Below are 11180 nucleotides of genomic sequence, written 5' to 3'. Positions count from 1 at the left end.
ACATTTTGAGAGAAGGCAAATAGTCCTTGAGTTGAAAAATTTAATTCTTCCTCCCCCCAACCCATCTCTGTGGCCCCTTCTGAAAAAGTAGTCCCTCATCAGCCTTTTACTTCTACCCCCAACCTCTGTGCCTTCCTCCTAAGGAACTTTGTTTATTCTAGTAGGTGCTTATGAAATAAATCCCCGTATATCCCTGCTTCCCTCCCTTTGGAAGCAGCCGAGATGAGAAGAGCAGGCAATCCTATGCTTATTTAGAAAATAATAATATTTAAAGAAAGAGACAGGCAAGGATGTCGGTTATAAGCTTTTTCTTTTTTTTTCTTTTTTAGAATTGAAGCTTATGAGTTTATCTACGCCCACTATATTCATAATTACAATTTAATATCTGCATACAAAAGCTATGTAAAAATTCATTTTTCCCAAATATACAAATTTTCTTTTTGGATAGTTTAAAACATTTTGATCACAGATTTTAACAGAGTTTTAGGCTGAAAAAAATATTACCAACCTAGCAATATCACTTAACACTGTTTGCAAAACACATATCTTCCCGTGACTGTAAATCTTTGCCTATTCTGTAGTACTTTTCTGATTCTCAGGGCATGAAGACATTATGTGTGTGTGGGGGGGAACGTGTTTTCTCTGGGGAAAGCATAGAGAACTAATTTGGCTCTATAATCCAATGAAAAATGCCAAGTTAATTAGGAAGAACCAAAACAAAGAAGTGGTGTAATGTCAGCTCATTCATGCCCTTACATCTTTTATAGAAACAATACTTGTGTAATTAAATAAAGTGTCATCTTTTGTCTTACATTGTGCTCCGTAATTTACATGAGTATTGTCTGCATCCTGAGGAGGACAGATTTATATTTGATTGTCTTGTGCATAAGGTGGGTCAGCTTTAACTGTGCAACAGAAAGCCACAAACAGCGTTTTACCTGCACGATATTGCTCTTGAAGGCGGCATTAATTAATGTGGAAACACACTAGAAATGCACACATTTTGCATTTGCAAACATTTATACAGCACAGTAAAAATTCTGTGATAAGGCCAAACCTTTTTACCCCCAGTCTGTTTTTTTTTTTTGTGTGTGTGTGTGTCTGTTTTTAATGTATTTTTTTTTAAAGATTAAAGTAAAATGTTTCAATTGTAAAAAATACACACCGGGCAAATCCTTACCTGGATAATAAATATCTACATCACAGTACAATAAAATTTCTTCTCTATAAAATTTAAATATGGATTATAATCTATCACTATCAAAAGAAACACTATGCTAATATTTCCATATTATTAAAATAACAGGAAAAATTACAAGCTTATTTTAGAACCTGATGCCATAGCTGTTGGAAAGGGCAAAGAGATTCAAATGTCTGTAAGCACTCTCCTTTGAGAGAAGAACTGCGGCTTGGTTATTCACTTAAATTCAGTTTGTGAAAAAGGTTTAGCCTTACAAATGCTGGCTACATTTCAAAAACCATAAGACCGATTTCATAATTTATGACTCATGCATCAAAAGGTCAATATGACACAAATAGGTTAGAGTTCCAGAGAATAAAAATGGATCACTGACAATGACATGCTTTGAGGGTTCTCAGCAGTTCCGTGGAGGCTGAGTCTCTTGGGGGCTTAGTGTTGTGGAGGTGCCAAGACTTGGGCACCTGTCCACAGAAGAGCAATGAGAATGGCGTTGCTGGAGCAGAGCCAAGCCTGGCGGTCCACCCCGATGACCGATGACTGCGCTGCAGATGGAAGAGGTGTCACTTGGGGCACAGGTGAGGGGGTATCACTGGGCTGAGGCATCAACACGGCAAGCACGTCATTGAGGACCAAGGCTCATTTGACTAGAAAAAGCTCTGAGGCAGCACGTGGTGTTTTGAGCAGAATCATAAAGAAGAAAAGATCTTATTTTTTTTCACTATTTCTGGAAATACTGCACATCTAAATTGAAGAGCAAAGTACACTTGAGGATTACAAACACACGCGCGCACGCGCACACACACACACACACACAGACACACAGACACCCACAACACTCATCCCCCAAAGTGAAGTGATTTATAAATAAGAATCCCAGTTGTACAGGTGTGTTCTCCTTGACTGGGATGTCTCCCCTCTGTGAGGGGTTTCAATCAGGTCCACACTTGATATGAAAGCCCGGACAATATAAGAGAAAATGTAAAAAAAAAAAAAAAAGAAAAAAAGAAAAAAAAGAAAAAAAGAAATCCAGGGTAAATCCCTCCTGATTGAGTTTTATGAGATGGAGTCTTGAGATGCACTAAGCACCTCAACTGGTTACAGAAGAATGAATCATTTCGACCCCAGGGTCATGATCCTTTGAGTCTTTACAGCCTTTCTTTCAAACTGAAGTACTTTAAGGAGTGTCCAGCTCAGCATAAAGTATTTGGCCTACAACAAGAGTTTTAGATCAGCAGTTTGCCTATTTAAGGCAGTCATACAGGGAACTGAGGATCAAACATAAATTTACTTGAGGCTGGGTGGATTATTGTAGATGTACTGTATCATTTGGCCAATGCCTAGTCATGGTTAATCCCCAAAGCATCAGATTTAGCCTTAAATCAGGCTCTGTACTTATATTTGAATCTGGGTGTGTCTCATGTACTACAGAAACTCTGTCAAACAAATTGAGGTAACTTTCCCAGGGAAGGCTTGATGCTCAACGGGTCTGTGAACCCTCCACTACCCCCTCCTGCTCACCTTCCTCTCATTCCCTTCTGAGAGAAAACTTGCCTCTCACCACAGAGTTTTTCAGAGTTACCCTTGAGTGTAGAAGGTAATTCAGCATTATGTTTCAAAGAGTACTTCTCCAAGGAGAGTCAACAGAGAGAGATGGATTTCTAACAAAGCAAGGACTTCAGGAGACTGGCTAGAGGCTGCCTTAGAGAAAACAAAACAAAACAAACTATAGATAAAGTCAAAGCAGGTAATCTGCCCATGAATTTCATGTTTATAATTTTAATCTCTTCCCTTACTTCCTTTTTTTGCTCAGCTAGTTCCATGGCCATATTCTTATTTCCTCTGAAGCCAGTATTATCACTTTCGTGTATGAAACATATCTTTTTCCTTCCAGATTATTCCCAGTCATACTTAAGTTTTTCAGTGCTGTTCCTCTCCTTTTTCCAATGCCATCCTGCCTTTCTCTACACAGTTGATAAATAGTATATCAAATTCTTATTTTGACTCAACACCAAATATGCTTTCCCTAACTGTTGAGGGCCATAATTTCTGTTTAATAAAGCTAGAAATTTGAATATGAAAGAAACCATCAAAAAGGAACAGATACCCCCCCTCCCCTGCCCCCAAACTAGTACAATATTAAGAATGAGAAAAATTTTAAAGTTCATGACTTTCTCCCAGGTGAGAAAACCAAGACCAAAGGTCACAAATCCACCAGCTGACTGAGTACAAACTAGAACTCAGGCACCCTGACTCTGGGCAAGTTAAAAAAGTTAGTCCACTTGGTTTTCACAGTGACTTGCATTCCCTTTTTTTTTTTTTTAATTTTTTGTTTTTTAGTTAAATCTCACTGATATGGCTTATTTTCCCCAATATTTCCAGGATAAGGCAGTTCAAGGCAGGTAAAGGAGTAGTTCATGTCTACTATGCCAGTGAAGAACAAGATACATTCAATTGCATGGGTACATTCTTTGCCCATTTTTTAAGTTGAAATGATCAGGGATCATCTTGGGTTTTCTGGGCACAACCTACTACAGTGTTTGTCATCAGGGAGGAGGGAGGCAGGGAAGGTGAGTGTTCATGTACATGGTCTGCAGGTATCTTCTGTGAAATATATGTCAGGGCAATGCTCTAGGAGGGACGGGGGGGTCAGTGGTCAAACTAGTCTTTGTTCAGTGATAGTCAAGCCTGAGAGTCAGAGGGAAAAGGGGACTAGGTAACATTTATTTGTAGAGCAAAGAGCTTGAGGATCTAAGACCAAAGGGAACCATCAGCACATGAAGAGACTCTCAGAACACTGCACTTCCTTCAACTCAGAATGCACCATACTTATCTCTCAGAATTCCTCCAGAACAAGACTCAAATTTCAGCTTGTTATCTCTCCTTGATTAGAAGATTTAATCCAGAGGGAAATATGTTGTCAGCTCAGCAAAGATGCAGTCAGGATTAAACAACTTCAGAAGTTTGAGAGATGACAGATCAGATGTCATTGAAAAGTGACAACACTCTGTAAATCGGTTTGATTTTGGTAGAAATTTTCTCTGAGCCTAAACTGTAAAGTAGCCTTTCTACTCTGAGGTAACACCATGTGGATTTTTGGAAACTGTTGAGTCATTGACATTAATGAAGCTTTCTAATTTCTTTGGGCTTGCTGAGGAAAATTGTTTCCCTTGTTGGCCTCCGTCAGTCAGATACCTGCACATCTTTGAGTCACACCCTTGTATAACTTGAATGAAATCATAGGATTATAAAAATTAGAGTGAAAGGACAGCTGATTTTTGAGGAACAAATATTTCTATACATTCCAAGTTATGCTGCTAGGAGAGAATGAAGAGTGCTGAAAACAGCATGCTCTTGAATAGATAAAAACCAGTTCAGACCTTTCCCTAGAAAGCTGAAAGCCACATCTAACCAAAGGTGGTTTGCACCATACTAATTTGAGCCCTGCAAAAATCAGGACCAGATTCAGATGACCATATTATCTTGGTTTTAAGGCTTCGTTAGTCTTCTGCCACACCATTTTGCTTGCTTCAGTCTCTGACCAGGGACAGATGGGAGCTGGTGATGGCTTGGTGCTGGTGAATTAATGATTGTCCCCATCCTACCTCCACAACTGTAAAATCTTCAAAGCATTCACATCAAAGGACAGGAGAACAAAATGCAATAGTTACAAGTACCCGCATTCAAGGGGCAATTTCATCCATGTCTATGCTAAGGACTACCTCCCTTTACCCCCAAACAGTCCCTCCCAACACAAAGAAACAAAGGAACAAACAAAAAAGATCTAGGCAATGGAATGAAATGACACCCAGTAGTGCTGTAGGAATTATGAGAATGAAGTCAGTCAGTCTAATCCTCGAATACTTCCAAGAACAATGGGGGAAAGAGTTCCGTGGGGCATTCCACCTTCATGTGCAGGAAGCGGCTGGCATGGCAGGCTCCAATCATCCGCAGGTCTGTCACCTTCATCAGGAGTTTTGGCCAAAAGTGTGTCACATGATGTTTTCGGTAATTGATATAGTGTTCAAAGGCCAGCAGGAAACTATCTTGGTATTTTTCTATTCTTTCAACGCAGGCAAGCCCTGGGCGGTCTAAAGAGAAGAACAAAGATGAATGTTAATTCAAAAGTGGAAAGGAGAAAGCCCTGCTCTGTCCAGTTCAAGCCTTTGAGTGTGAAGTGGGCAGAACTGGGGACCTATCAACTCCTAGGAATGAACATGGATGCATCATGAACTCTGGGGCCTCAGGGACCAGGGTCTCAGGAAGTATCACAATGTTTACACAAAGGGAGTCAGTACTTTGTTCAGATAAATGTGTCTAGATTAGACAAATCACCTTGCTGGGTGGGAATGGCATGGCTCCCTCTTACGATACAGAAGGAGAATTCTCAACTCTAGAGTTGAAATACTGTGCATAATAAGGGGAAGATTTTGAGTTTCCACTGGCTGCCTGGCAGAGAGGGGAAGACAAGCACGGAAGCACAGAGGAGGGGAGATGTGAGAAGGGACTGGAAACATTGTAGGAGGCCTGAATGCCAAAGGAGGAGTGTCGGACAATAAGAAATTCTTACAGAGACAAAGAAGCTCAATATCCAAACTGCTACCTGTAGCAGCCTTTTATTGGTGGCGTTTTGGGGGAATTAAAATGATAAGAAAAGATATGAGCCATGCTAGTATCATCCTATGCAGAGAAGAGAAGAATACAGTGGGAAGCTGGAGCAAGAGGAGACCATGACTGTGTAATGACCCTGAAATCTTCCCAAGTCTTAGGAGGACTTCTGGCTTTCCTCATATATGTGAGAGGGGACTTATGACAATTTCACAAAAATGATAAAAGGGATGTGATGAGAAGTTGAGATGACTGGGGAACATCCAGGCTGCAAACACTTGGGGTACAAAAGTGGGTACAGAGGGAATGTACTGCAACATAGTAAACGTATATATGACAAGCCCCTAGCTAACATCATATCCAGTGGTGAAAAGCTGAGAGCTTTTCCTCTAAGATTAGGAACAAGACAAGGATTCCCATTCTTAACAGTTTATCCCACATGGTACTAAGGTTCTAGTTAGAGCAATTAGACAAGAAAAAGAGATAATAGGCATCCAAATTGGAAAGGAAGGTAAAACTCACTATTTGCAGATGAGATGATATTATATATAGAAAATCAAGACTTTACCAAAAACCTGTTGGAATTAATAAACAAATTCAGCAGTATACAAAGTTAATATACAAAAAAATCTGTTTTGTTCCTATAAACTAATAATGAATTATCAGCAATAGAAATGAAGAACACAATCCCATTTACAATAGTGTCAAAAAGAATAAAATACTCAGGAATAAATTTAACCAAGGAAGTAAAAGACCTATACACTGAAAACTATAAGACATTGATAGAAGAAATTGAAGGAGACACAAATAAATGGAAAGATACTCTGTATTCATGGATTGGAAGAATTAATATTGTTAAAATACGCATCCTACCAAAAGTGGTCTACAGACTTGATGCAATCCATATCAAAATTTCAAAGGTATTTTCACAGAAATAGGACAGAGAATCCTAAAATTTGTATGGAAACACAAAAGACCCTTAATAACCAAGGCAGTCTTGAGAAAGAAGAACAAAGCTGAGGGCATCATGCTCTCTTGACTTCAAACTATAAGGCTATAGTAATCAAAATGGTATGGTATTGGTATAAAAGTAGATGCAGAAGTCAATGGAACAGAATAAATAGCCCAGAAATACACTAATGTATATATAGTTAGTTAATTTATGACAAAGGAACCCAGAATAAACAATGAGGAAAGGATAGTCTCTTTAGTAAATGATGATGAGAAGACTGGACAACCACATGCAAAAGAGTGAGCCTAGACTCCTATCTTTTTTTTTTTTTAAGAATTTATTTATTTATTTGACACAGAGAGAGAGATCACAAGTAGGCAGAGAGACAGGCAGAAAGAGAAGGGAAGCAGGCTCCTTGCGGAACAGAGAGCCCAATGGTGGCACTCGATCCCAGTACCCTGAGATCATGACCTGAGCTGAAGGCAGAGACCCAACTCACTGAGCCACCCCAGACGTCCCTAGACTATCTTATACTATATACAAAATTAACTCAAAACAGATCAAAGACTTGAATCTAAGACCTCAAACCATAAAACTCCTGGAAGAAAACAGAGGTGGTAAGCTCCTTCATATTAGTCTTGGTGATAATTTTTGTAGATCTGATTCCAAAAGCAAAAATAAAATGGGACTACATCAAACAAAAAAGCTTCTATACAACAAAGGGAAACCATTAAAAAATGAAAAGGAAACCTATGTAATGGGAGAAAATATTTGCAAATAATGGGAGAAAATATTTGCAAATAATATATCTGATAGGAGGTAAATATGAAAATATAAAAAGAACTCCTACAACTCAGTAACAAGAAAACCCACAATTGTTTAAAAACTGGGCAGAGGATCTGAAGAGACATTTTTTCCAAAGAAGACATATGGATAGCTAACAGGTACATGTAAAGATGTTCAACATCACCAATCATTAGGGAAATGCAAATCAAAACCACCATGAGATAGAATGGCAGTTCATCAAAAAGACAAGAGATAATAAATGTTGGCAAGGATGTGGAGAAAAGGGAACCCTTGTGCACTGTTGCTGGCAATGCAAATTGGTACAGCCACAATGGAAAACAATATGGAGGTTCCTCAAAAAATTAAAAATAGAATTACCATATGATCCAGTGGTATTTATCCAAAGAAAACAAAAACACTAACTTGAAAAGATATATGGACCCATGTTCATTGTAGCATTATTTATAATAGCCAAGATATGGAAACAACCTAATTGTCCATCCATAGACAAATAGATAAAGAAGATGTGGTATATACATACAATGGCATATTAGCCATAAAAAAAATGAATGAAGTCTTGCCATTTACAACAATATTGATGGCCCTTGAGGACATTATACTAAGGAAAATAAGTCAGAGAAAGACAAATACTGTATCATCTCACTTAGATGAGAAATCTAAAAACAAAGAAATAAACAAACAAAACCAGGCTCATAGAAACAGAGAAGAGATTGGTGGTTGCCAGAGGCTGTAGGCTGGGGTGGGCTTCATGAAAGAAGGGGTCTAAGGATACAAACAAACTTCTAGTTATAAAAAAAAAAAAAGTCTTGGAAATGTAATGTATGGTATGGTGACTATAGTTTGATGCCTACTGCATATTTGAAAAGTTGCTAAGGGAACACAAAAGTCTTCATCACAGGAAAAAAAATTTGTAACTATATATGGGGACAGACGTTATCCAGACTTATTGTGGTGATCATTTTGCAATATATACAAATTTAATTATGTTGTACATCTGAGACTAATATGATGTTATATGTAAATTATACCTCAATAACCCCCCTCCCCCAAATAATAATTTATAAACCTGGCTGGATTCCTCATATAGCTCCAGGAAGCCTGACCACCCCACTGCCTAGTACACCTCTTTTTGCTCTATGTGGCTTTGATCAAGTAAGTTCACACTTCAAGTGTCCAGTTATTGAAGGATCTGTGCTAGTATAAAGCAAAACAGGGGTCTGCTTAATCTATAAAGAAGGCTCAGCACTGATGTCTCTCAATTCACTCTTTGGAGTTTAAACAAAATATATGGGCTTTTGGCATCCCCTATTTGGCTTGAATTGTCATTTGTGCATTCTTCTGTTATGTTTTCCTTTGTGTTTGACGATGCTGCTCTGAGTCTCCTCAATCCTTCTCCCTCCCTCTCCCTTCTCTTCTCTCTTGCTTTGAGTGTGCCAGAAGAATTCACCACAGGATCCTTTTCCTTTTGATCCAAACAGAAAATCAACATCATTCTGCTCTGGATGTATTCCTTCAAGGGGGAAAAATATAACCTGGGTTTTGTCGTCTCAAAATTCTGTCCTTTGATGAGAAATAAAGGTAAGGTGGTCATATAAATGACACAGAGAAAATGATCATTTTGATCATGTTCAAATGGTGCTAAGCATGTTTATGAAGAAATATTTTAAAGGTCAAAGACTGTTTTTAACTCCTTAAGACAGAATTTCTTGGGGCGCCTGGGTGGCTCGTGGGTTAAAGCCGCTGCCTTCGGCTCAGGTCATGATCCCAGGGTCCTGGCATCGAGCCCCACGTCGGGCTCTCTGCTCCGCAGGAAGCCTGCTTCCTCCTCTCTCTCTCTGCCTGCCTCTCTGCCTACTTGTGATTTCTCTCTCTGTGTCAAATAGATAAAATCTTAAAAAAAAAAAAAAAAGACAATTTCTCAAAGATACGTCCTTCAGATCATTTCCATTTTAGCTCTCCGCTCATCACTGCAGGACCAAAGAACTTAGTGGTAGCAGCTTCTGGAAGAGGCTTTGTAGAAGAGGCCTAAGATATTGTGCCACATAGAACAATGGCTTAGAGGATAACCCTGAGAAGGGCTGGAGCCAAGGAGCACCGATATGGAGCTATCATGTGCCAACATAAAGTGTCTTGTAATCTTTTTCTGGTCCTGGCAGTATTAATGAAAAATACCTGGTCATTAGGGTGGAGAAGAGTTTTAAAAGGTTTTAGTAAGTCACGTGGCTGTCAGGTGGTGACAGTGTCATCAGAGGCAGGGGATGGGGAAGAATCATTAAGTTAAGTGCTTGATAGAGTTTGGTATCACAATTTTAAAATACTTCTTTAATTTACCTTACCGAGATTATTTGCTTAACGGTCTCTTAAAATTAACTCACTATGGAGGAAACACTGTATTATTCAGTAAATAAAAATCCATTTGCCATACATAGAAGATAACCACCAAAATGGCTGTGTGACAGAAACTTTATTAAACTTTGGCTAAAGATTCTTGCTGAAGACTGTGCCCAAGACCCACTCTGTCTGTTAAAAAGGAAGGTCATTGAGTTTAGAGAGGTGTTCAGGACAGATTGGCACCAAAATGAACCTCTCTGCTTGCCTTATTTAGGAGATAAAAGCAGAAAGAAAATTCTCAGAGAAATAGCTTTCTCACTATGTGGTTCAATGTTATAAAATTGTCTTTGTAGCACTATAATTTCAGCTAAAAAATTACCTTGAATCCCCCCTCCAGGGATATAATTCCCATTTATTTAGTTCAATTTCTTTATTTTAAAAGACACTGAAACCCAGAGAAGATAAGGGGTTGACTCAAGGTCACATAGTGAATCCTTAGATAAGTTATCCATTTTTTTCTTTAAGAATAATTCTTGTGAAGTACTGAGGACTCCAATTTCTCACTGTTGACTAGAGACCCCCCCAACCTCAGCTCCAAAAGGCCATATGCAGGTCCCTGCCATGTGAGTTTTCCCAAGTGGCTGCTTACTTCAGCCAGCCAGCAAGGAGAGTCTCCGGAGCAAGCCTATTAGCAAGAAGGGCTCTTATATAACATAATGCAACCTCATCACATGGGGGTGACATTGAATTCATCGTATTCTATTGAAGCAAGTCACAGGTTCTGCACACACTCAGTGGGAAGGGATTGTATAGGGGTGTAAACATTAGAAGGTGGGAAACCTGGGGGGTACCTTGCCTCTTGTCTGCCACAGCATATAGCTGGGTTCCTTATGCTACTAGCACTTACGTATGTTTGAGATTTTTCCTAATAAAAAGAGTTTTTAAAAAAATGTCTGCCACATTTGAATGCTATATAGCAAATACACTTCAAGATGAGCTTAAAAAAAAAAAAAAAAAGGAATTCTGAGTGAACCAGGAAGCATGAACTTTATAAAGGATTCTCATTGTATTTGTGACTGATAATTTACCCATCTGTTTAGTGATTTAGCCAATAAACGCTTTTCAAATTCTAGTAAACACTGGCTTAGGCAGTATGTGTACAATTAGACATATTTATGTCTCAGAAAATAAACAGTCCAGAGGGAGAGGTGGATAAGTTAAACTGATAGCTATAATGCTGAGTGACAAGTGCCAAGGCACATCTAAGCTGATGGTGCTCTGAAA

General features: G+C 38.8%; 1 protein-coding gene across 11 annotated transcripts in view; it reads right to left on the bottom strand.

Moving 5' to 3' along the window:
* Positions 1-1086: 1086 nt before the first annotated feature.
* THRB (thyroid hormone receptor beta) overlaps positions 1087-11180 on the bottom strand; it is a 381519-nt gene continuing 371425 nt past the window's right edge. For all 11 annotated transcript variants that reach the window (XM_032328904.1, XM_032329115.1, XM_032328760.1 and 8 more), the window contains one exon: positions 1087-5289. In XM_032328904.1, the coding sequence (XP_032184795.1) occupies positions 5048-5289 (242 nt within the window). In that variant the 3' untranslated portion in view covers positions 1087-5047. The remainder of the gene's footprint in view (positions 5290-11180) is intronic.

The sequence above is a fragment of the Mustela erminea genome, chromosome 1 (genome assembly GCF_009829155.1).
Source record: "Mustela erminea isolate mMusErm1 chromosome 1, mMusErm1.Pri, whole genome shotgun sequence".
Classification (NCBI taxonomy): Eukaryota; Metazoa; Chordata; class Mammalia; order Carnivora; family Mustelidae; genus Mustela; species Mustela erminea.
This window is presented reverse-complemented; position numbering and strand designations above follow the sequence as displayed.